The 27967-nt window shown below is 41.2% G+C and overlaps 1 protein-coding gene across 4 annotated transcripts in view; it reads right to left on the bottom strand.

Moving 5' to 3' along the window:
• Positions 1-27967, bottom strand: part of SYTL5 (synaptotagmin like 5) — a 293010-nt gene that overhangs the window by 45758 nt on the left and 219285 nt on the right. For 3 of the 4 annotated variants that reach the window (XM_077480858.1, XM_077480859.1, XM_077480857.1), the window contains 2 exons: positions 22840-22917; positions 19222-19287 (listed from right to left, as the gene is read on the bottom strand). In XM_077480858.1, the coding sequence (XP_077336984.1) occupies positions 19222-19287; positions 22840-22917 (144 nt within the window). The remainder of the gene's footprint in view (positions 1-19221; positions 19288-22839; positions 22918-27967) is intronic. The other variant, XM_077480860.1, reaches the window with a different exon arrangement.

The raw sequence follows: 27967 nt of genomic DNA, 5'->3' as shown, positions 1-27967 counted from the left end.
TTGAATAAATCAGATGTGTTATCTCCAGCAATCAAAAGTATATCATAAAACAGTACTGACATTTTTTATCAGTTAACTTATAGCACAATAATTTCTGAAAATAAAACACTAAAGTTGTTTGAGTTAGAAATAGTTCATATAAAAAATAATAATTGCTCAATTACTACATCCAGAAACAAAATCATCCAATAATGCCATCCATATTATTTGTGGAACAAGTCCTTACCCGACAATCCAAATCAGAAATATTCTGGATGAAATGTTAATGTTATAATTCCTGCCCTGCATGGCGAGGTGTGTTTTTTAAATTTGTTTCTCTTTTTATACTATGCAAAAAAACAAAGAAAGGAATTTGCAAAAAAAAAAAAATCTGGATGACAGATGCAATGCCTATATTTACTACTCAGGTTTTCCCAAAATTTACATATACCAAGTACCTTGGTCTCAAGATCTAGCAGGTACTTTTATCACACACTGGTAGACTCAGTGCTATTGAAAACCTGCAGAAGCAATATGGTTGGGTCATCTGCAGAACTAATTTTAATCATTTTCAGATTCCCCGCCCGCAATGTAATGCAGACGGGCGACTCACACAGGCAAATCGAGTACCCAAACATTTCTGCCTGCTTCCGGTGGTAGGGCATGCACATGTGCGCCCACTCTGCCGTCACCTGCTGTGATTGTGTACATCGGGAGCAAGTCCCGACCAATTGTTCACACCCGGACCTACTGATCGCCTGTGTACAATCACCACACAGAGCTCTGTACAGAGGGAGCAATCTCTCGGTTTCACATCCCTTCAAAGCAAAGATGAGAAACTAATGCCCTGTACACACGACAGGGTTTCCCATCGGATTAAACTCTGAAGGTTTTTCCGACGGAGTTCCGCTGAAACGGTCTTGCATACACATAATCACACCAAAGTCCGATCGTCAAGAACGCGGTGATGTACAGCACATGCGACGGGATTAGAAAAAGGAAGTTCAATAGCCAGTAGCCAATAGCCTCCATCTCGTACTTGCTTCAGAGCATGCATTGTTTTTGGTCCGTCGGAACAGCATACAGTTGAACGGTTTTCCCGATAGGAATTGGTTCTGTCGGAAATATTTAGAACATGTTCTATTTCTACGTCCATCAGAATTTTCGAAAAAAAAAGTCAGATGAGGCATACACACGATCAGAAAATATAAGATGAAAAGCTTCCGTCTGACTTTTTCTGTCGGACATTTCGCTCTTGTGTACGCGGCATAAGAGATCTATTAGTAAAAGCAGCACACTTTACACATATAGCACATTTAGGCACACATTTAACCTCGCAATCGCCTAGAAGTTAACCCCTTCCCAGCCTGTGTCATTAGTACAGTGACAATGTATGTTATCTCTGATCACCGTATGTCACTGGTAATGTCAGTTTCCCCCAGTTAGTGTCAATTTGCCGACTGCATTATCACAGTCCCATTATAAGTTGCTGATCACTGCCATTAGTAGTGTAAAAAAAAAAAAATACAAATTCCAGTAAAATGTATAATATATATATATATACACACATATATACATACACACACACTATATATATATATATATATATATATATATATATATATACACATATACATACACACACACACACACACACACACACACACACACACACACACATACATACCATAGTTTTTTGAGCACTAGAATTTTCACGCGACCTAATCAATATACATTTATTGGGATTTTATTTTATTTTTTAACAAAGATATGTAACAGAACACATTTTGACCAAACTTTATGAAGATTTTTTTATTTTTTCATTGGATGTTTTGTAGCAGAAAGCAAAAAATATTGGATTTTCAAAACAATTTACAGTCTTTTTTCATTTCTATTGCAAACAATAAAAAATGCAGTGGTGATCAAATACCACCAAAATAAATCACTATTTGTGTGAAAAACAAATTATATAAATTTTGTTTGGGTACAGTGTTGCAGGACTACGAAATTACCAGTTAAAGTAGCACAGTGCTAAATAGAAAAAAAATGGCCTGGCCATGAATGGGGAAAAAAACTTTTGGAGCACAGGAACCAATCGATGATAGCAATATAGAAACTGCTAAAGCTCTCTTGACTCAAAGGTGGTGCTTTGCTGCCTAGTAAATTTGGACATAACAGGCATACCCCACTTTTAAGTACACAATGGGGTTTATTTACTAAAGCTGTAAAGTGCAAAATCAGACTCACTTCTGCATAGAAACCAATGAGCTTCCAGGTTTTATTACCAAAGCTTAATTGAACACGCTGGGGTTAGAAGCTCATTGGTTTCTATGCAGAAGTGAGCCTGATTTTGCACTTTCCAGCTTTAGTAAATAAACCCCATTGTGTACTTAAACGTGGGGTATGCCTGTACAAATCTCAGTGACTCATTAGGTTGTACCAAAGCCTTTTAAAACAAGTCAATTCTCTCAGCCTCCTTATTTCATCTTTAAAACAAGTCAGCTCAGCCGCCATATTTCTATTCTCACTGGTTACTTTATCACAAAATCTAACAGCTATACTGAGCAAAACGAAGACAAGCTTCCAATAAATTGGCCATCTGATGAATTATCCATCCCATTTGTTTTTTTTATAGCAGCTGAAGCATTGCCTATTCTTTTTCAAGCAGAAGCTTAAAAACCATCCATAATCTCCCAAGAGCTTAGCAATAGTCACAAGGTAACAGCCTTTGAATTATTTGCTATTGATTTCTTTTAGAAAGACTTTACAGCAGGTGAGCACGCTAATGTACCATTGAAAAAGGAGATTTAAGCGAGCTGTTAATCTAATCACAGTTGTGAGGAGAATGCTATATGTTTATTTTAAAAACTTCAGGATGAAAATAGAAAGTACAAAATGAAGGGCTTATCAACAATTGTAGATGTCACTGCCAATTCTCTGAATAGCAATTCACAGTGGAAGCGATATTTCGCCTCCCCCACTTGTTTTAACTTTTGAAAGGCTGCAAATGCACCACAACCACGTGCATTACACTTGAATAAGTTGCAACAGGCAGTAGCACAGACCCTTACATATGGACCCATTATCATTACTGTAGTAGCACATGTTCACCCCCTTTGCATAGCTCCCAACTATCCCGGATTTTGAGGGACTGACCGTCATTCTAAACAAAGTCTCTCTGTCCCTCTTTTCGGTCTGAGCTATATAGTTGTGTAAACAAATGCACTACTTATCTATCAAAAAGTATTTCCCAGTGCTAAGCCTTTCATCCAATTTTTAAATGGCTGAATTTTTGAATTTCAAAAGCCAGTGTAAAGGAATAGTAGTGGTAAAAAAAAAGCACTTGTGGGTTTAACTAATCTTTTTTTGTACAATTCTCCTTTAGGGGGGACATGGCAGGGGGCGTGTCCTATGCCTATATACTTTTGCCAATGGGTGTCCCTCATTCCCATCTCAAAAAGTTGGGAGGTATGTCTCTGGCCACCATATTAGATTAAGGAGGGTGGGTCGGGGGTGCTAAAAAATGCGTTGTGTGTTGGTGAAAATACAGCTATGCTGAAAGCACGGGCCCTGCACACTCCCGGCACAGTTACTAACACCTAACGGAAAGCTTGCGAATGCTGCTTGCGATCGAGAGCTTTCCAATCATGTGAATGCCGTCACATGATCATAAACCCCGCCCTGTCTCCCGGCATCCTAAACCACTTGAAGGGCTGGGAGGTACCTGCTCCAAAAAGGTTAAACAAGGCCTAATATGAGAAAGTATGAGTGGTAAATTTGACAACATTTTGGATTAAAGGGGTTGTAAAGTCAAAAGGGTTTTTATCCTAATGCACTGTATGCATTAAAGTATGTGTAAAGGTTAGTTAAAAAAAAAAACACAGACATGTCATACTTACCTCCTTGTGGCCATGATCCTCCTCTTCTTAGGTCCCTCAGCGCGCTCCTTACTCCTGCTCTTCTCGAGTGCTCCATTGGACAGCGGCTCTCCCTCGGGGCACTCATGCGGGTGCGCTCGGTGTCCTGCTGCTGTGTCCACTGGCCCCACCCCCTGGCTCCTACATCACTGGATTTGAGTGACAGCAGCAGGATCCAATGGCTGTGCTGCTATCAATCTATCCAATCAGGACCCAAGTCACTGGCTGGAGATGGTGTGCTCGTCTCTGTCACTGGAAAGAACAGGTTCAGGTAAGTAAAAGAGGGGCTCTGGGGGGCTGCTGTATTACAGGAGGTTTTTCACCTTAATGCATGAACACTGGCCATGTTATAATTCTACTAAAACCTGTTTCAAACCACCAAAATACTTGAAATGTCATTCTTTGCATAACAGTGGCTGTGCCAGGTTTGCATATAGAAGGTCCCAGTAAATCTACTCCCTGCTTGTCTGTGAAGTCTGCACAGATCTGGATGTAACATTTCAGGCAACCCCAGCACTGTACCTACATTTCTTGCAGCAACGTCTCCTATTTGGTGACATTTCTGGCCAAGGGTATGGCACTTCTACAGGGCAAGATGCAGGTTCTCATTTTATGACACCAGGACCGATCGCTTAATCATAGCAAGCATGAATACTCATTTAGCAGTCTTTTTGAGAACATATGTAAAAAAAGGTATGACAATTACAAAAAAACAAGCAGCTGGTAAAACAGGCTGAAATCTCCTTACATACATCCAATAAATGAATAATAACACTGTGCTATTTTGCTATATATATATATATATATATATCTGCTACTAAGCAACATGGTGTACAGGCATATTGATAGCTTCAAGACTGTTACATTTCTACCTTTTACCAATATTTATTTATAATTTAGTGTGTTTGGGACCTCTATGATTATAGCGCCGCACATAAAAACAACATAATGCTATATTTATATCGAACTAAAAAATTTCGCATATCTTCTCAGACTGTGGTTGGAAACCCATGTAAACAAAGGGAGAAAGTGCAAATTCCATGCAGAGAATGTCCTGGCTAAGAAATGAACCAGAGACCCTAGTGTCGCAAGCCAGGTGTGCTAACCACTAAGCCATAGGTGGAAAACCATAGATAACTTTTGGCAATTCCATCACGTTTGATGGCAGACACATCTTAAATATTGGCCTCATTTTGAATATGCAGTTCAGTTCTCAGGAAAGACGTTGAATTAGAAATAGTTCAGTGATAGGGAACACAATGGATAAGGGGGATGGAGCTATGAGGATTAATTATAGTTAGCCACTCTGGAGAAGAGGCACTCAAAGCCTAGTACACACAAATCATTTTTTACGTTCAACCCAGCAGGGCTGAATGGAAAAAAAAAAAAAACTCACTGCTAAGGAGGAGCCACTGTACTATCCAATGTTAGTACAGCAATCGCCTCTGCTGAGCCATTGTATTTCTGATAGGACATGCACCCCCCCCCCCCCCCACACACACACACACACCAGAACACTCAGGTCAGCGCTCGCAGCCATTGGCTATGAGCACTGATTGGGAGCCAATCCGCAAACCTTTTTCGGCTATGCCCCTTCGACAGAAGCCGGCCAAATTCAGACCAGGCTTCTGCCAGATCAACATCAGTACACACAGGCCGAATGTCAGCCAGTTTCTATTGAACCGGCCGATGCCGCCCGACATTCAGCCCATGTGTATTAGGCTTAAGGGGGGGATAAAATTACAATATACAAATATATCAAAGGTGATTTCAGTAATTGCAATAAACTGTTTTCTCTAAGGTCTCTGAAGAGAACACATGGTTAAATGTGAGGTTAGAATCAAAAGATAATTAACCCTTAGATTGTGGAAAGGGTTCTTTATTGATAGAACAGTAAAAATATGAAGCTCTCTTTCCCAAGAAGTGGTACTAGCTCAGAGTTTTGACAACTAAAATGGGAATTATTCGATTATTCGATTATTATACAAGATATATATAGTGCATATCGACAACGTTAGGGCTAACAGTACAATTAAAATACAATTCAATAGGAATCAGAGAACCCTGTTTATTAGAGCTTACAATCTAAAAGGGAGGGTCAAGTGATACAAAGGGTAATAACTATGGGGGATGAGCTGATGGAGAAAATAAAAGTACAGTTGTTAGGTGAGGGCCCGGATAGGATTCTCTGAAGAGAAAAGTTTTCAGGGATCACCTAAAAGTGGACAGAGTTGGAGATAGTCGGACAGATTGGGGTAGGGAATTCCAAAGGATGGGAGAGGATCAGGAGAAGTCCAGGAGACCAGCATGGGAGGAGGTGACAAGGGAGCTAGAGAGCAGAAGGTTTTGGGAGGTACGAAGAGAACGATTTGGTTCATATTTTGCAACAGATAATAAAAACCACAGACACATTGGTTGAACTTGATAGAGTGGTCTCTTTTTTTCAACCCTATATTTAATTTTGCTAACTATATATAAGAAAATAGCATTGTGTGATTGTTCATTTATTTCAGAAGGTTACTGCACTAAATTATCTCGATTTGTATAGAACAGAAGCCGGTAAGAATCTGCAATAAAGTTGGATAAGCTCATTGTATGTACAGTACCCCTCACATTTTTGTAAATATTTTATTATATCTTTTCATGTGACAACACTGAAGAAATGACACATAGCTACAATGTAAAGTAGTGAGTGTCCCATCAAAATAACTCCGCACACAGCCATTAATGTCTAAACCTCTGTCAAAAGTGAGTACACCCCTAAGTGAAAATGGCCACAGAAAATACTGACACTTTGGGCCCAATTTGGACACCATTATATTCCAGCACTGCCTTAACCCTCTTGGCCAAGGAGCTCACCAAAGCTCCACAGGCTGCCACTGGAGTCCTCTTCCACTCCTCCATGAAGACATCACGGAGCTGGCAGATGTTCGAGACCATGCGCACCTCCACCTTCCATTTGAGGATACCCCACAGATGTTCAATAGGTTTTAGGTCTGGAGACATGCTTGTCCAGTCCATCTTTACCCTCAGCTTCTTTAGCAAGGCAGTGGTCTTCTTGGAGTTGTGTTTGGGGTGGTTATGTTGGAATACTGCCCTGCAGCCCAGTCTTCGAAGGGAGGTGATCATGCTCCGCTTCAGCGAGTTACAGTAGATGTTGGCATTCATGCTTTCCTCAATGAACTGTAGATCCCCAGTGCCGGCAGCACTCATGCAGCCCTAGACCATGACACTCCCACCACCATGCTTGACTGTAGATAAGACAAACTTGTCTTTGTACTCCTCACCTAGTTCACGCCAAACACGCTTGACACTATCTGAACCAACCAAATACGTTTATCTTGGTCTCATCAGACCACAAGACATGGTTTCAGTAATACATGTCCTTAATCTGCTTGTCTTAAAGTGGTTGTAAACCCTTACAAACCACTTTGGCCTACAGGTAAGCCTAGATTAAGGCTAGATTAAGGCTAGATTAAGGCTTACCTGTAGGTCCAAGAAATATCTCCTTAACCTACATGGTTTAGGAGATATTTGCCAAAAGACAGGCACCGCTGTCTACAGCACATGCGCCATAGACAGCGGCATGCAGGTGCACTGAGCGTGCCGCTGTTAGCGATGATGTGCCGCGAGTGGCGGCTCCCGTGCGCATGCGCGGGAGTGATGTCATCGCGGCTCCGTCGAATGACCCACCAAGAAGATGGAGGCTCCGTACACAAGGGGACAGTGGTGACTTCGCTGGCTCCTGTGTCAGGTAAGTGACACATAATGGACTACTATGCGATGCATAGTAGTCCATTATGCTTTACCTTTGCAGGGAATCAAATGGGTTTACTTCCTCTTAAAGCAAACTGTTTGAGAGCTTTCTTGTGCATCATCTTTAGAAGAGGCTTCCTTCTGGGACGACAGTCACGCTGACCAAATTTGATGCAGTGTGCGGCATATGGTCTGAGCACTGACAGGCTGACCCCCCACCCCTTCAACCTTTCCAGCAATGCTGGCAGCACTCATATGTCTATTTCCCAAAGAAAACCTCTGGATATTACACTGAACACGTACACTCATTTTCTTTGATCGACCAACCATGACGAAGCCTGTTCTACTGTTAAACCGCTGTATGATCTTGGCCACTATGCTAAAGCTCAGTTTCAGGGTCTTGGCAATCTTCTTATAGCCTAGGTCATCTTTATGTAGAGCAACAATTCTTTTTTTTCAAATCCTTAGAGTGTTTTTTGCCATGAGGTGTCTTGTTAAACTTCCAGTGACCAGTGTGAGAGAGAGTGCTAACACCAAATTTAACACACCTGCTCCCCATTCATACCTGAGATCTTGTAACTAACGAGTCGCATGATACCGGGGAGGAAAAATGGCTAACTGGGCCCAATTTAGACATTTTCACTTAGGGGTGTACTCACTTTTGTTGCCAGCGGTTTAGACATTAATGGCTGTGTGTTAAGTTATTTTGAGGGGACAGCAAATTTACACTGTTATACAAGCTGTACACTCACTACTTTACATTGTAGCAAAGCGTAATTTCTTCAGTGTTGTCGCATGAAAAGATATAATAAAATATTTACAAAAATGTAGACCTGGGAGAACTGCTTCTTACTAAAGGGGTTGATGTTCTAAAAGGCAAGTAGACTGTACACTTTGCAAATTACAGTTGCACTCTGTAAGAGCAGTTGCTTCAGAACTTACGGTAGTAAATGAGCAGAAGCTCTGCTGATTTCCATCATCCAGTCACGTGCAAGCAAAAATTCTTTTTTTTTTTTTATTTCCTTGCAGGTGATTGGGTATTCTTTGCAAAGTGAAGCTTCTTTTCATTTACTAAACTCTGGAGCAACTGCACAGTCTATTTGCCTTTAGTAAATCAAACTCATGGGAGGTTATTTAAGAAAGGCAAATCCACTGTGCACTACAAGTGCAAAGTGCACTTGAAATTGCACTGAAAGTGCAGTCCCTGAAAAACTGAGGAGTAGCTCTGAAATGAGAGGGAAGCTCTGCTGATTTTATCATCCAATTATGTGCAAGCTAAAATGCTATTTTTTATTTTCCTTACATGTCCCCCTCGGATCTACAACGACTGCACTTCCAAGTACACTTTCAAATGCACTTTGCACTTGTAGTTTGCAGTTGTAGTGCAAAGTGGATTTGCCTTTTGTAAATAACCCCCATGGTGTTTCATTTTACATGATAACAGGGAGATTTACTAAAACTGGTGCCCTCAGAATCTGATAGAGCTGTGCATAGCAGCCAATCAGCTTCAAAATTCAGCTTGTTCAATTAAGATTTGGCAATAAAACCTGGAAGTCGATGGGTTTCTATGCAGAGCTGTACCAGATTTTGCGCTCCTCAGCTTTAGTAAATAACCCCCAACATGTCCTTATTTAACTAAAAACATATAAACATATATTGTTTTTGTGCTGTGCTACTGTTTTTATTATTCCTTTTACATCGTATTCCTTTTGTAACTCTGCAAAGCTTTTATTGGCCCACTCATGCAACATTTAGCAATGTTTATGCTACAGACAGACTCGTTTTACTGTAGCTGTCATTCTGTATAGTACCCACCAGGGAATAATAAAATGAAAAGCTACACATTAACAGTCCTTGATGCATTTACTTTCATTACATAAGATGAAAGCATGCTACACTGTGCTTGCTGTCACATTGTAAAGTCCAGCCTAACACCCTATTCACTGCAATCATGTGTGAGTACATGGAGCATTAAGCGCAGCTTAGGGAGTACTTCCCACTGAGATGTAGTAATGGATTTTTTGTAGCATCTTTAATGGCCAACAGCAATAAGCATTGTGTAGCAATCCATACATTACTGAAAATAAAATATCCGTAAAATCACGTCTTCTGATTTCTTAACCCCTTCTTACCATAACCTTTAAGGGTTATACTATTTCATCTTCAAAAATGTTGTATATTAGATAAGGTAAATAAACGTAATTAAATTACCTAAATTATAATAATTACATTTAATTAAAGCACATATTTCTATAAACTTAATAAATACTAGAAAAGTAAGTACAACATCAATTGTATATAATTCTTAATATATTGCCAGAGCAATAGGCTTTGTCAGCTGTGCATAAAACAGTTTCAGAGCCAATAATTTAATTGTAAATGATGCTACTCAACCTGAATTTTCTTGGTTCTCTGTGGTCCCCTTGCTCAGATGAGAATTAGATTTGACACAGCAGACTTCTGGGAATGTAAACTGAATAGCGCAAAGCTCGGCATTAAAAGCAGCACTTCACTCCGACGTGAGATCAGTAATGAAGAAGCGCTTCAAGGATCCAAAACTCACAGTTAAAATAGCTTTTATTCTGGATTAATTAAAAGGCCCAGCAGGTATACGAACAAGTTAATGAATAAAGTGCTTTATTACGGATTACTCATAAAACAAAACATCACTAAATAGCAGCCACATGAATGAAATCACCTGAAATATATAAGTAATTACAAGCCAATAATTAAAATAGATTCCTAGGATTAAACATTGTGTGGATCTAAAAGCCATGTGCAAAAACGGAAAGTAGAAATAACAATGACAAAAAAACGAAATATGCAACGTTTAAAAGTATATATGGTTTTGTATAAGCCAATACTGGTTTAAAGTGTAACCAAAACTGTAATATATTGCAGCTTACTAGCCCTTGGTTTGGCGGCTGCATTTGTTTTTTGTTTTTTTCAATCCTCTTATGCCGCGTACACACGACCGGTCTTTCCATTGGAATGAACTCTGACGGACTTTTCGATGGATCTCCGCCGAAACGGACTTGCCTACACACGATCACTCCAAAGTCCACTCGTTTAATGCGATGATGTATGACGGGACTAGAAAAAGGAAGTTCAATAGCCAGTAGCCAATAGCTGCCCTTGCTTTGTTGTTGGTCTGTCGGACCTGCATACAGACGAGCAGCTTTCTCATTAGCAACTGGTTCCGGCAGAAAGATTTGAAACATTCTATTTCTAAAGTCCATCAGATTTTTCGTCAGAAAAGGCCTGATGAAGCCCACACACGATCAAATTGTCCGTTGGAACTTTGCTGTCGAAAAGTCAGGTCATGTGTACGCGGCATTACTTTTTTTTCACCTGGTTATTCTGCAAATAACATACTTTATGTCCCTGGGTGGCTATGTCATTCTTCCACTGTATCTATGGAGAAAGCCATGGTTGTCACCCTAATATGCTCTCCTGATACGGAATACAAACATGTCTGTATCTCTTCTTCTTCATTACATGGAGGGCGAGGGCAATTGGTAATTTACAGAAGATAGCTAGGAAGGAAGATATTCGTCTATGCAGCTTATAGGTAGTGGAAAGGAAAATGCATTTCCGGTAAGATTAACAGATAATATTCTGCATTTGCCAAAACGTTCTTAGCTTGAAAAAAATAAAAATAAAACAAAGTCAGCCACTACATATAAGGGTTGTAAGCTGCAGTATATTGCAATTTTGTTTTTGGGTTTAGTTATCCTTTATCTTGGCCATAGATCCTAAACCATCATATCTACAAACCTTCTATAAAGGCTAAGTTCACCTTTTTCCAATATAGCATTATTGTACTTCTCTTGCAAAAATAAAACAGCTTTCCATTTATTCTACACACCCTTGCCTCGCTGTCTTCATGGTTGTTTAACTCCTTATGGACCCCCCACTGTCATACAGCGGCTATTTGACGTTGAATACCGGAGTTATGGCAGCAAATAGCTGCCACAACCCCGGTATCTTTAAACAGCAGGCAGTCTGCTTTCAGATAAAAGTGTTCTCTGTGGCGGATTTGCCACGAGATCACTTTTATCGACGGTGGGAGAGGTGCTCCCCCCTCTCACATCTCCCCAGTGCTCTCCGACGCTTACCAGAGCCGTCGGTAAGCCATCAAACATCACTTCTGCCCAATGGTCCTAAAGGGGAAATTTTTTATTGAAAAAAAAAACTTTTTTTTTAATCGCTTTTCAGTGTAAAATGTGAGATATGAGTTTTTTTTTACCCAAGATCTCACATTAAAGAGGTCCTGTCATGATTTTTTTTCTAAAGGGAAGTTTACATTCCTTGTAATAGGAATAAAAGTGACCCAAATTGTTTTTTTTAGTAAGTCAGTGTAAAAATAAAAAATAAATTAGAACATTAAAGCGCACTGTCCCGTCGAGCTCGCTGCAGAAGCTAACGCATACGTAAGTCACGTCCACATATGAAAACAGTGTTCAAACCACACATACGAGCTATTGCCATGATCGTTAGAGCAAGAGCAATAATTCTAGCCCAAGACCACCTCTGTAAATCAAAACTGGTAACCTGTAGAAATTTTTAAACGTCGCCTATGGAGATTTTTAACTGGCAAAGTTTATCGCCATTCCACGAGCGGGCGCGATTTTGAAGCATGACATGTTGGATATCAATTCTTGTCTTATTTTTTAATTTAAAAAAAGTGTATTTTTTCCTAAAAAATTGTGCTTGTAAGACCACTGTGCAAATACGGTGTGACAAAGTATTGCAACAACCACCATTTTATTCTCTATGTTGTCTGAAAAAAAAATATTAATGTTTTTACGTTCTAAGTAATTTTCTAGCAAAAACAATTATTTTAACTTGTAAACAGGTTTGAAAAATAGGCCTGGTCTTTAAGTGGTTAAAAACACTGCTCCATTATTTCTGCCTTACTTCCTGGACAGACTTTAGGTCATGACACAGGAAGGAGTTGACCAGCTGAGGGTAGATGATGCAGGGTGTTTGCTAATGAGATCAGATGGTCAACTTCTTCTGGTGTCATGACCTAAAGTCTGTTCAGGATGTAAGGCAGAAGTTATCAAGCTGTGTTTTAAACATCCATAAAGACAGTGAGGTAAGCGTGCGTAGAATAAATAGAAAGCAGTTTTTTTTTGTAAAAGAAGTACATTTTTGCAATACTGGTACATAAGGAAGCTGGAGATTAAAAAAAAAAAAAAAAAGGATGAACAAAGGTGAACGTATCCTTTAAGTCTTAGCAGAGGCAGGAATTTAAACAGGGATTTAATAACTTGCCCTATCACTGCATCATGTAGCCGATTTCCACAACTGGTGTATATGGACATGGCCATGCCATGTGTAAATGTTGTGCCTATGTAAATATCACTAGTGAAGTTTTCTCCAAAACCACTAGGGAATTAGTATGCACCAAGGTACATTTAATATTATATGAACTGAACTGATGAATCAAGATCCAATGTGGTTTGCCATTAATGAAGCACTTTGACTTTTTAAAGTGGTATTAAAACCAAAATTTATTACATTGCATCTTACCAATAATTAGATGTGGTGGCTGCATTAGTTTTCATTTTTAGCATTTTTTCCTTTATTTTCACCTGGTGATCCAGCCTGTATGGTGTTATTTTTCAACTTCATTTAACAGACCAAGCTGGTCAGAAAGTGTGACGGTTAAAGGGTTTAGACTAACCATTTAACACAAACAGGTGTGCTTACAATAGCCAGTTTTTATTCATTAGTGTAAAACCTTTTTTCCAAAAGGAGAAAAAAGGTTTGCTTCAACTTCTTATAAAGTGATATCTGGAGGTCAGCTTCAATATGTTAATCAAGTCCATCTAAATCTGCTAGTCTAGGACACTACCCTCCCCTACACAAACAATCCTGCTGTCCAAAAGGTGTCTGCTTTACCATTTCATCCAGAATGCAGACAGGCTAAGGCCCTTTTCAAACAAGCAGACCCTTCGAGTCCGCCTGTCCGTTTTTCAGGTGGACCCGATCGGACCTCCCATAGATCTCGATTCAGACCGCTATAAACACAGACAGATGGCGATATGTTCGCCATCCCTCCAGCGTATGGGATGACAATCAGATGGAAAAGGATATGCAGTTAGTTTTCAACAGCCCCATAGGAGAAAGCTGGCTGTGTCCATGTCAGCTCTATATAACGGAGCTGTCTTCCGCCAGCTCAGTGGGGATCAGTGGGCAGAACCGCCCGCTGAGCAGGCGGATCTACTTGGACGGATCCACCCTGTCTGAAAGGAGCCTAAGGCCGAAAGGGTGTCACAGGCCAGATCAGCGGGTGAAATAAAGGGATAAAACCCTAGAAAAAAATGCAGCCACCACAGTACCGATTGGTAAGCTGCAATATTTTTGTTTTTGGGGTTTAATACTGCTTAACACTTCATCACCATCCATTTGGACTTTTGGAACAGTAAGAGAGGTAAGTTTCAAAATGTCACTGAGTTAATGTGAATACACAAGCTTAAAGCCAACACTCCTTGCTGTTGGAGCTAATAATTGTAATGCACTGTATATTGTGTTTGATAAACTTTCCCTTAAAGATCTTTGAGGCCGTCCCCTTTAAGCACTGTAGGTTTTAAACATTGCATATTTTATTTGTTGTTATTTTTACTTCTGCTTTTGTACATGTTTTTTGTTCAGTGTTGTGCTTTTCATTTCTCACACATTGATACCTGGGTATCTGTTATGTAAAAGAGAATGACTTGTGATTGCTCATACTTCAGGTGATATCATTCATGGTATTGCTATTGTATTGTTTGTTTCAGAAATATTCCCACCCCTGATGAAGTGCTGAATGTACAAAACGGGTCAGGATCTTTGCCCGCTGTTCTTTGTTCCTTGCCTGTCAATAGAGTTTGAATAAAAGGAGAGCCGAGTTTTAACTATGAGATTCTACATGGTAGGACCACATCTTCCTCAGTGATCTCATGTCTGTGTGAAGCACTGCTTTTTTTAAAAAGTGTGGCTTACACCATTCTGTTTGGATTTATCGACTAACGCATTGCAGTTGCTTCTCCCTGCTCCAGCAGTCCTCCGGGGTTGGTATGTTATCAGCATTCACTTGCACTTGGTTTTGATGATTGTGGATTGCTATATACATGTTATGTATTAATGCATCTAGAAGGTTTATCTCCTTACAGGGAGCCAAGCCGATTTGAAATTTAACTGCACATACTCTGATCCAAGAAAGAATAAACAGATAGGAAAACAGTATTTGGCTTCATGGGCTATTACTACTTGGCTATACTGTATTTTTGAAGGTAACTACAACAAATGAATGACAATAAATGGCTATTAAATGCAAAAATATTATGATTTTTGACTTCTCTTTAGTGATAAGCCAAACATAACTGGCTTTGGTTTGGGAAAAGTTCAGTGAATATTACTAAAGTTTTAGTGCCAAAGCCAAACCCCATAAAAGCCAAAGGGAGCTGAATGTCAAAATTAGTAACGGCTATTTTCTAGGATAATAGGCAAGGGATTGCCACTGGGGATCATTACCATAGCAAAATAAAAAAATGTTAAAAGCTCCAAATGGGCGGGAAGCAACGATTTTAATAAATCTTAACCGCTTGCCGACCAGCCGCCATCATTTTACTGCGGCAGGTTGACACAATCCCACGAATCGTCATAGCTATACATCGGCTTGTGGGATTGGGATAGCAGGCGGAGTACCTATGCTTGTGGACGACGGTCGTGATGACCACCGGCCACAAGCAATCGCAAGCACAAGAGACAGAACAGGGACGAGTGTGTGTAAACACACACTTCCCTGTTCTGAGAGGAGTGACAGATCGTGTGTTCCTATTAGCTAGGAACCACGATCCATTACTTTCTCTAGTCAGTCCCTTCCCTCTTCAGTTAAAAACACATACTAGGGAATACATTTAACCCCTTGGTCACCCCTAGTGTTAACCCCTTCCCTGCCAGTGCCATTTTTACAGTAATCAGTGCATTTTATAGCACAAAAGAAAGCTCGATTTGTGGGAAAAAGGACGTCAATTTTGTTTGGATGCAGCATTGCACGACCGCGCAATTGTTAGTTAAAGCGATGCAGTGCCGAATCACAAAATATGGCCCGGTCATTCAGCAGCCAAATCTTGCGGGGCTGAAGAGGTTAAAATGAAACATTAGAAAAAGGAAAATTTCATTAAATAGCATGCCTGGGGTGGTTGCAGCTCATTTCAACTGATCTTAAAATGCTTTTTCCTGAAATACATTTCGAGACACAGGATGAGTATTCAGGTAATTTGGGTTATGCTGCTACCTTCAGGAGATAAAATGCTAGCACAACAAAGTTGTAAGGACAGCCCGCTATAATCCCTCCCACTCCCAACATGCCTCAATTTTGCTAGCAAGCAATAGTTAGAGTAAATAATAAGAATAGAATAGAAGGACCAACATCCTGTAATAAGCTCCAAGAAAATGATTTTAAGAGTAAAAAAAATCCTATTTTCTTAATCATACATTTGGGAACAAAGAATGAGTATTCGGGTACAATGGCCCATCCAAAAGCAGTCCAACTGACAAGTGGGAAATACAGGAAAGTTTAAAAGGCCTACAAAAAAAACAAACAATTTAACAGAGGTGACTAACAAAAATACTACAGAGCAGCCTAAAGAACCTTACAAGCACAGCCGGCATCAGGTTATGACTGAACATCCACCTTGTATATGGGGACTAGATAAATAATGCTGAAAAGCAGCCAATAAAGCACTAACTGATCTAGTGGAATGTGGAACTTGCATATATTTGCAAATGTGTGCAAAGAAAACCCTCTGGTTTTTAACACAAACTGTAATGCCACGTACCCATCAGAAAATGCGACCGTGTGTATGCTCCATCGGAATTTAGCTGGCCGAATTCCCGCCAGCAAAAATTGCAGATAACTAGATTTGCCAGTTCAAGATAGGGCTCTGTATGCTAAAATTCTTTAATATTGTTATGTCTGAGCAGAAGCTATTATACATGTCTGACTCTCTCGGTCAGAAATTGCAGATAACTAGATTATGTCTATTACATTCCGTACATCACAATCCAATCATTTCTTACAAGTCTAAAAAGAAAGAACTACCCATTTGCTGCCCGCCAGCTGCTGTATTCGAAATAAATCACAGGGGTTAACCTTAAACTCTCAGCATTGTGGTTGCCTTTTAGTACAGTTCTTACTAAAATACATCAACCTTTGATTTAATGTATTACTACTTAGGCAAATGTCTAATAATGTCATAGTCTACTCAGGGGCGTACCTAGAGCATTTGGCACCCAGGGCCCATCCTATATCTGGCACCCCCCCCCCCCCCAACTGTAAAAACACCCACACAAAAAACACCCTCCTCTGCCAAGATCAGTGTTTTTTAATTCTGCTTTCTTTTTTAAATGGCGCTGTTGGCTACCGAGTAAACCGGAAGTGACACTGTGCTGTCGCTTCCAGTTTTCTACATCGGAGACCTGATCAAAGGCAAATTCGGCTTTGTTCGGGTCTCTGGCCAGCTGGCTGGTGGCTCAAGTCTGCGGGTGGGATGGGAGACCTGGGCGGAGCTGTGGGGGGATGGGGACGTCCCCTCCCGCTCCTTGTAATAACAGCCGATGCTGTTCATCCATGGTAGCCAGTGACAATAGACGGGACAGGACAGAGGTGTCAGTCACTCAGGTGTGAGCAGATGCCATATTTTTGGACAGATTGTGCCAAGGTCAGGAAAGTGGAGAGCTGGACTGGAGCTGCTATGAGGGAGACATCAGAGTGATACAGCTGACAATACAAAGTATGGCCCATGTCTACTGTCCTGATCCAGAGATCCCACTGTATGGCGATCTCTGGATCGGATCTGTCCCTGAGGACAGCATTGGCATTGATGATTTGATTCAGATTTGGAAACGGACCTGCTGACAAGGCGTGTTGCTTGCTGGACCGTGGATGGGATCTGATGGCCGCAGGGAAGATGGCAAGATGCCGCTGTGACCTGCTGCTTGCTGGATGGATCTGATGGCTGCAAGATGTGGGTGTAAGTCCCCCCCTTTATCAGACCAGCTCATCTACTCTATACCTGGTTTGTGAACACAGCAACACCACCCCCCCCCTTACCAGGTAAGCTCACAGCTCAGCTACTATAGGTGGGTGGTAGACACACAGCAATATACAGCACACATGCATTCTGCAACCTGTATACAGCACACGCCTGCATTCTGCAACCTGTACATAGCACACGCCTGCATTCTGCAACCTGTACATAGCACACGCCTGCATTCTGCAACCTGTACATAGCACACGCCTGCATTCTGCAACCTGTACATAGCACACGCCTGCATTCTGCAACCTGTATACAGCACACGCCTGGATTCTGCAACCTGTACATAGCACATGCCTGGATTCTGCAACCTGTATACAGCACACGCCTGCATTCTGCAACCTGTATACAGCACACGCCTGCATTCTGCAACCTGTATACAGCACACGCCTGCATTCTGCAACCTGTACATAGCACACGCCTGCATTCTGCAACCTGTACATAGCCCACGCCTGGATTATGCAACCTGTACATAGCACACGCCTGCATTCTGCAACCTGTACATAGCACACGCCTGCATTCTGCTACCTGTATATAGCACAAATGTGGATTCTGCAACCTGTATACACCACACGCCTGGATTCTGCAACCTGTATACAGCACACGCCTGCATTCTGCAACCTGTATACAGCACACGCCTGCATTCTGCAACCTGTACATAGCACACGCCTGCATTCTGCAACCTGTACATAGCACACGCCTGCATTCTGCAACCTGTACATAGCACACGCCTGCATTCTGCAACCTGTACATAGCACACGCCTGCATTCTGCAACCTGTACATAGCACACGCCTGCATTCTGCAACATGTACATAGCACACTCCTGCATTCTGCAACCTGTACATAGCACACGCCTGGATTCTGCAACCTGTACACCCCCCCCCATCAGGTCAGCTACACTATACCTACTACACAGCAACCCCCCCCCCCCCTTCTATGACAGACCAGCACAGTAAGGATGGCAGGACAGACACACTCCTCCAACGTCTTCTCACAGCTCACACATCCCCTATCACCAGCTCACCTCGGCTCTCAGCTTCAGCTAGGGAGGTTTAGACTCTGGAAGATGGTGTGGACACAGAATGTAACAGCAACCACCCCTGCGCTGAATGATGACACACTCAGCTCGGCTGCTCAGCAGTGGTGGGTGGAGCTAGCAGGGGAAAACAGAAACTAGACCATACTATTTCGGCCGCAGTGCTGGGGGTGTTCCAGCTCACAAAAAACTCACAAAAAACAGAGCAGCCAGAGCCAGGGATTCCCTTCAGGATTATGTCAGACTGTCTGAGTGCAGAGTGAACCCCATAGCAATGCCACCCAGCCACTTACATCCCCCTCAATGTGTGGCACCTGGGGCGGAACGCCCCCCTGCCCCCTGCTTGGTACGCCCCTGAGTCTACTGTATGTTCCATTGGGATGAAGGAGGAGGGAAGGAAAAAAAGTAGGTATAGAAAAGGTTCATTAAGAAAAGACTTACAGTATCTGCATCAGCATCAGGGACACTTAAATGGGTCCACTTCCTGTCAGAGACAGCTTGAGCATTCTATCCAGAAGAGAAAATGAGTAGAAAGTAGCAATAGTAAAAGACCAACAGATAAAGCTAGAAATAGAAGTACAGCAACAAAAACACAGTTTGCAGAAGTATTCTTTAAAACAGGACCTTATCCCGAACATACATTTTCTAGGCTTTTTATTGCAAAAGAGACTTATTACTATATCAAACCCGTCTGCTCACAAACATCTGAATGTACACTGTGCCGTGACATTTCTTGGTGCCAGAAAAATGTAACTCCTGTGATAATGCGTGGGTGTTATGTCATCCCAGCCCAACCAATCAAGGTGAGGTCAGCGAAAAGATGTCGGCACCAGAAAAGTGCAAGTGAGTATTGGTGCCTTTAATTATACTTCAATAGTAGTCCAAATTATAATGCATATCAAGATAAAATATTTTAATTACCTTATTTACATAGCAAAATGTAACTTTACCTGTCCAAATGTTATTTACACTGGAGCAACAACTGTAGTATTTATAGAGTACAGGTGGATGTGTATCTGGCCCTCAGAGGCCACCAAATGCTCAGGTAATCATTGACACTTTCTATGCAACACCGAATCATTCTTTGTTCATTGTCTGTTTGTCTCTAATGTATCAATAAACATTTATTAAATGTATAACTAGCCGCGCCCTGTCCATAGGGGCACCCGGCACTGCGGCGCAGCCCCCTCTATCCAGGCCACCCCTATGTGCAATGGATATATACGGTGGCCATGGATAGATTTAGGCATCTATCCATAGCGTGAATCTATCCACGGCCACCCCCTATTAATGCGTCCGGCCCCTTTCAGGACAACAGGCGCATGAATTACAGCAGCCAGGTTTCCTTTGAAGCACCTGATTAGAGACAGATGCTCTAATAGGCTTCAAAATAGGGTGGGCTTGGATCACAGAGAATGTGACTGTAGCTCACCCAGGTGTGTTACAACAGCGAATGAATATTCGCTATTGAAACACTGATCCTCAATCCAGCCAATCAGAAGCTGGTGTGAGACCCATTTTCTGATTGCCGAAAAGAGAAGACTCCCTTGGCCGCCAAGGAGGAGGGAGGAAACAGAGGCCGCCGCAATGACCCGTGAAGAGCAGGAAAATGGGAGGCCACCACTGCCGAGCAGGTGAAGCTGCCGGTTATGAGGCAAGTGCTACCGACCGGGAGGTGGTGTCATACAGTTTTCCTCCCCCCCAAAATATTTTTCCCCCTGCCGCCAATGTGTATTACAATATAAAAATGCCCCCTATATAAAAGTCAGAAAAGGTCATGGAAAATGCCAAGTCATATTGAGTGGCCTTCCAAAGCCAATGGCTTGCAAGAGGTGCTATGTTTGCTACTTCTTTTGCTATTCTGATGGAAATTAAGCGAATATGCCCTTTTAGGCATTTTGAGCACGTTTCAAATACTCAGGGAACAGTGGCAGCTGCATGAGACAGATGGGAATGTGGTGATCCATCCCCCTGCAGGAGACGAATGTGAAGGTGGTGATCATCCCACCCCACGGGAGATGGGCGGGAAAGTGGAGATCAGAGGCCTCCTTACCTTAGGAGGCAGATGACAAGGATCTGGGGTAGGGCTGCTGCTTCTTGCTCCAGCTACTCCTCACTCTGGGGCCATTGCTTCTTCTCCTGGCTGAACAGAAAGTGGGTCTTGAGACCTGATTGGCCGAGAGTCCTAAGACTCCCTGGCCAATCAGGTCTCAGGACCCACTTCCTGATTGGCAGGGAGGAGAATCAGGAAGACAATAGCGAATATTAATTCGGATTGGTACACAACTGAGCTCAGGGCACAGTGCTCTGCTCCCCAAACCCACCCTTTTTTAAATCCAATTATAGCTTCAGGCTCTAATCATGTACTTCATAAAAAAAACAAAAACAACCACCCATTGAAATAACATGCATCCAGAGCCCTGCATGCTGATTAGTGGCCGGGCGCATGGATTAGGGGGGTGGCCCCTGCACCCCTTAAGGACAGGCTGCCACTGTCCGGGAATATGCTTGTCCGGGGTTTACATGGTGAAAATGGACGCAAAGGGCACCTTGGGTTTGGATTTTCAGCCTCCTCTGGGTTTAACCTCCTTCTTTAAGAAACACAAATGGTCCACTGTCATTATTGCACCTTCTTCATAAACAATAGTAATTTATTTATCTGTCCATTTCGCTTTATTTTGTAACAATGCTTAAAGCAGAACTTCACTCTCTCAAGCAACATTGACTGTCAGCATTAGTAAATACTGTAGATAGGGAATCATTATTATTATCATATTTACGTGTTTTAAATGTGTTTTTTTACATTTCGTCCACTACTTCCTGGTTTCCAGTCCTAGGCAAATTAGGTCATACATCCCAGGAGTGTTCAGGAGGGTAGGAGGAATTTTCTCAACTAAGCACACACTCCTACCTGCATGCCTAGGATAAGGGCAAATTATTTATATGAAGTAAATGCTACATGAATCATATGCCCTTATTCAAGATTGCTGTGGCTAGAAATGCTAGCGAGTTTTTTTCTTAGCAAAGTAAAGCATGGAGACATGGATGGATAAGGGAGTTTGCTTTGAAAATTTAAAGTTAATTAAATCGTATTTTTCGTGCTCAGATGCAGTGTAGTTCCCCTTTAATGCAGTTTAAAGGGAAACTACATTTTGGATAGAGTAAGGGAGGGTTATAGCCCCTGTCAGTTCTGGTTCATTAGGGGCGCATGGGCGCCGCCCCCCCAATCCATTTGTCCGCCCCCTAATCTACATGCAGGGTGCCGAACACATGGATTCGAATGGGGGAGGGCTGTTTTTTTTTTTTGAAGCACATGATTAAAGCCAGAAAATAATAGGTCTCAGAAAAAGGGTAGGCTCGGGCGCAGAGCACTGCACTCCAAGCCCACCCAGTTGTGTGAGAATAGCGAATGAATATTCGTTATTCCCACACTGATCCTCCTCCTGGCCAATCAGGAAAGAGGTCCTGAGACCCATTACCCGATTGGCTGAAAGGACAGGCAATCCTATTGTATGCCTATGAGGTCGGAGACGCATGGCGTGATGCAGAGGACGAGGAGCCCCCCATAGGAGCGCTGCTCCATAAAGAACCTATGTGGGGTAAGTGCGAGACTGGATGACTGACCACGAGACCCCCTGGGGGATCTAACAGGAACACAAGCCGCAATAAAATCTTGACAGGTGCTCTAATTCCTCCCCGTGAGTATCACATTTTTAAAAGAAGTGTTGCCTTTAGTTACACTTTAAACATTATTTTCATTCATGTTTTCAAATGTTAAAAACAAACATCATGACCTTTGGTCCCAGAGCTAACCATCCCAGCACATCAAGACTCTTAATCACCCCTGCTGCCCACCAGTATCAAGCTTTGGAAAGGGGAAACTCGTGCCTATTATAGGCTTACCTGTAAGTAAAAACGACCAAGAGGGGTTCACAACCGCTTTAATGTAAAAATATGTCTCGTTTAAAGTGTATGTAAATGCAAAAGTAAGTTGTGGATAGCATAAGAAAGGATTAAAACCCTTATCAGGCTATTTTTTTTCTCTTTGGTTGTACTCACCATGGAATATGCACTAAGAGTATCTGTTTTGTGTGCATTAGTTGCAGGAAAATCCTCTTCATGTTCATCTAAATATTCCTGCAGGAAAAAAAAAAAAAAAAAAAAAGATTCATATGAGTGCTTCGTGAAGTGTGAATGTAGTTGTCAACAGATTTTAAACCATTACATGCTGGCTTCACTGATGTCATACTATAAAATAATAAGTCAAAAGAACACAATGAACAGGCACACAGCATTGTGTTAATAAAGAAAATATTAGCAAAATGTTCCATATGGCTGGATATTAAGGTCCTAGTGAAAGTGCTGGCAATGCATTTAAATCAAGTTATTCTATCTTTAATTCATCCTCACCAAACGGGTTGTACGTTCTGTAAAAATACCACCTACAGTACTAGATGTTGATTTATGAATTCACAGACTCAACATGATTACGTTGGCACGAGGATTATTGTAACTTTGGATGCAGCCAAAACTTTTGATTCAGTGAAGTGGGGCTGTTTTACTTTAAGTGGTTACAATTAGTATATCAAGCCCCGGTGTCAAGGGTTTTGGCTAATGGCAGGGTCTCCGAGACCTTTCACCTATTTAGGGGAACTCGTTCTTTTTCTTCCTTGAACATAAAATAAAGTACCCACTTTTTTTATATGAAAAAGTTTAATATTGGCGTGCTTAAATAAAGTAATAACATGATCCTGTTGATAATTGAGCGTGAAGTCTTGAAGCCTCTATACAGTGCCTTGAAAAAGTATTCATAAAAAGCGGCACATAATTATGAAGTGGAAGGAAAATGATAAATGGTTTTAAATTTTTTTTACAAATAAATATCTGAAAAGTGTGGCGTACATTTGTATTCAACCCCCTTTGCTCCGATACCCCTAACTAAACTCTAGTGGAACCTATTGCCTTCAGAAGTCACCTAATTAGTAAATGGAGTCCACCTGTGTGTAATTTAATCTTAGTATAAATGCAGCTGTTCTGTGAAGCCCTCAGAGATTTGTTAGAGAACCTTAGTGAACAAACAGCATTATAAAGGCCAAGGAACACGCCAGTCGGTTAGGGGTAAAGTTGTGGAGAAGTGTAAAGCAGGGTTAGGTTCTACAAAAATATCCCAAGCTTTGAACATCTCATGGAGCACTGTTCAATCCATCATCCAAAAAGAGAAAGAGTATGACACAACTGCAAACATGGCAAGAAATCCATCCACCTAAACCGACAGGCCGGACAAGGAGATCATTAATCAGAGAAGCAGCCAAGAGGCCCATGGTAACTCTGGAGGAGCTGCAGAGATCCACAGCTCATGTGGGATAATCTGTCCACAGTACAACTATTAGTTGAGCACTCCAATAATCTGACCTTTATGGAAGAGTGGCAAGAAGAAAGCCATTGTTGAAAAAAAGCCATAAGAAGTCCCATTTGCAGTTTGTGAGAAGCCATGTGGGGGACACAGCAAACATGTGGAAGAAGGTGCTCTGGTCAGATGAGACCAAAATTAAACTTTTAGGCCTAAAAGCAAAATGCTATGTGCGGCGGAAAACTAACACTACACATCACCCTGAACACACCATCACTACATTTTTATTTTCATTCTATTTTTTTCTTACTTTTTCATATCTATTTCTATGGTTCTAAATCAACGATTTTAATGGTTTAAAATATTTATAATCCTATATTGTGATTGTGCAACATTACTTTTGTCTATACATTGTGGCCAAACTCAAATGATCACTTCCTTGTGTGCGCTGGAGCTTGTTGTCCCACAGAGCCCCTGTACAAATAAATAGTACCAATCCAGCATTACAATGTTAGGTCTGTAGAAGGAGCTGGGCTCTGAGCACGTAGCTTGCTATTCCCAACCACCCAGAAAGATCTCTCCATGGTGCATGACCACTTCCGGTGATGTCATATCCTTGCGTTTCACGCTGGTTCTGGCCAACTTCCTGGTGGCCACAGGACTGTACAGCGGATCCCTTGCCATTCCACTGATGCCTGGAGAGTTACCACTTTGATCACACAGATGAGCTTGACGTTTATTTACTTCTTGTGAGTGTTACATTTACTTTGCAATTAAAACTTTGCTTAATCACTACACTGAGGTGGCGCTTCCTGTGTTCTCCCTTCCTCCATACAGCCAAAGCTACAATGGAATGGTTTAGATCGACGCATATTCATGTGTTAAAATGGCCCAGTCAAAGTCCAAACCTAAATCCAATTGAGAATCTGTGGTAAGACTCGAAAATTGATATTCACAGACGCTCTCCATCCAATCTAACAGAGCTTGAGCTCTTTTGCAAAGAAGAATGGGCAAAAATGTCACTCTAGATGTGCAAAGCTGGTAGAGACATCCCCCAAAAAGACTTGCAGGTGTATTTGCAGTAAAAGGTGTTTCTATAAAGTATTGACTCAGGGGGGCTGAATACAAATGCACACCACACTTTTCATATATTTGTAAAAAAATGTGAAAACCATCTATCATTTTCCTTCCACTTCACAATTATGTGCCACTTTGTGTTAGTCTATCACATAAAATTCCAATAAAATACATTTAAGTTCTTGGTTGTAACATGACAAAATGTGGAAAATGTCAAGGGGTATGAATACTTTTTCAAGGCACTGTATGTAATTTGTCACTCACCCAACAAAAAGTCACTGTGACATTTGTAGATGACTATGCAACTTCTAAAATTCTAGAAACTTCTTGACCTTGAGTAATTTAGCCACAGTTATTACATTCGTACTATTGTCTTTCAAATTTCAGTATGCAGAATATTTGACCTAGGTAAGCGAGGTAAAGAATACATGCCACAGACAAAGGCTTGGTGAAATTAATAAAGGGCTTGTGTTTGTGGATGCTTTGTAAAAAACATTTAAGCTCAATAACCTTTTTTTTTTTTTTTTTTGAGTAGGAAAGGGTTAGAACTAATAACTATTCTTAAAAAAAATATATGTGTTTCAAGATTTAAACTTCAACTGACAGGAGAATTCAATACCTGAAGTTCAGATTACACAAACAGCTGAATGACTCAGAAACATAACATCTCCTTTTCTCCTCCTCTCCCTGGTGTATACAGGTCAGCACAAAGCAGGTGGAAAAATACAAACCACTGTTGTGCTCTCTAGAAACCCATAATATTCAGCAAAAAACAGTATTAAAGTGGATGTAAACCCGATTTTTTTTTTTTTATGTCATAATTTTTCCTATTATTTGAGCCCTGTCTTGCCTCAAAGAGTTAATCCATCTCTGAGCAATCATCTTTTATTGTTCAGTGAGATAAATCTTGACAAACAGAGAAAAACTGTGTCAAATCCTACCCCTTGCTGTGAGTGACAGGTGATTTACATATCTGGTGCACTAGCCTAAGAGACATGCATTATTTTTTAATTCCCTCCCACTCCTTTCTTCTGCTGCTCTACCAGGATTGGATCTTCCACACCTCAGCGTGATTTGGCATGCTGAAGTCATGTGGGGACTTTCCTGTCTTTTCACTGGATGTTAGAGATCATAGCAGAAGTTCAGTGTAAGAAATACACAGGAGAAAATACATATTGACAAGGGGAGTGTAGAAGTGGGCAGGGAGTCTACTGACATCACGACTCCACCCACCAAGCTCCAGACAACAGACCCACCCACAGAATCTGTAGTTTTTTGGGTCTCATAGCAGACAGAGGGGAGACATTTGACAGGTAAAGATACAGGAGGCATGTATATCCTTATAGATAACCACTATGGCAGTAGTTTAGAAAGGATGACATTGGGTTTACATCCACTTTAATCTTGTGCCCTGCATTATATATATTTTTTTTCAAACCGAATATTAAATATAAATTATAAAACATTTGTTTAAAAACATAGATATTGAACTCAGACCCATTACTGTTTCCTTTTAACACGGGACATCTGTTAAATAACTCTAATGATCATGTGCTAGATTTGAATTGTTTTTCCTTTCAAGTTATCCGAGGAAAACACTCATTAGAAGCAGTAGAAAAACATCATAGTTTTCCACTTGGCTCGCGTTTGAAATCATTTTCTAGCACACTTTACCAGTGCATATCACAGCTTTCCCAACACTAGCAGGCTGTGGAGACTAATAAAGCAAAGCAGTATCCTGCAGCTCTCTTGATGTTAATCAATAGTGTGAACATTTGGCTCAGCTCTTAATGTAGTGTAGTGCGCTGACTCTTGTAATCGGCTATGCTTCATCAGATAGAAAAGGTGTAATAAGACTGATTTTTATGTGTGAGGACATGCACAGTACATTACCATAAGTACAGAGCCATACATAGATTGAATTAGTGATGAAAGATGCAGCTTCTGCCTGTTTTCCAAATGACTGCTGAGACATTCAGTGACCATAATATCATCAACAAATGCGATCTAATTTTATGTTTGACAACAGGGCTGGGAATCATGGCAATAAATTCATCATGACATCTCTAGGGCTGGACCAACATCAGCAAAGATGGACTGTGTATATTGGTTTTGTTCTTAAATTGCCTTCTGGGGGATTATGAAGGAATTTATTTTCCCCATTGGAGCAAATTGGATCATGCTTCATAAGGTTTCTTTGCCTTCCTTTGGATGAGCTGTGGGTATGGAGGTTTTATATTTATTTACTCTGTCTCGTTTTTTTTTTTTTCTATTGGTTGAACAAAGTAGACTTGTGTATTTTGCCACTCTGGCTAATTATGTAACCATGTAAAATAAGCAACAGTTTTGAATGTCAGATATTTTCCAACTTTAGAAAAGATGGAAGACCAGTCGTCGTTTGTATGATAATTGGGAAGTAACTGCTTCACACAGGACTTATGGCTCACATTTATGGTAATCTGTACCTATGTTTTCACATAAACTTGGTGGAGCGTCGATCCAGCAAGCGCTAGATGCTGTGGCTCAAATGTTCCACAGACAAAGAGGGTGCTGGAGTGAGTTTGCTGGTCCAGAAAGCTCTATGAATCTACAGTAGATCAGTGCCACACACCGTTCAGCTCTAAGGTATAGGGAGTTAAGAGTGGCCTCAGCTCCAGCGTCTCCCAATAGACACCCCTTTAATGCATTTTACCCCACCCTCATATGACTAAGCCCCAGGGGAGGGGAAAAACATATCAGGGGCTTGGCTATCGGGAGGAG

The sequence above is a fragment of the Lithobates pipiens genome, unplaced genomic scaffold (assembly GCF_037356315.1).
Source record: "Lithobates pipiens isolate NorthernLeopardFrog02 unplaced genomic scaffold, aLitPip1_a1.2 Scaffold_16, whole genome shotgun sequence".
In the NCBI taxonomy this organism is placed as follows: domain Eukaryota; kingdom Metazoa; phylum Chordata; class Amphibia; order Anura; family Ranidae; genus Lithobates; species Lithobates pipiens.
Note: the sequence above shows the minus strand (reverse complement) of the source record. Positions and strands in the feature narration are given on the sequence as shown.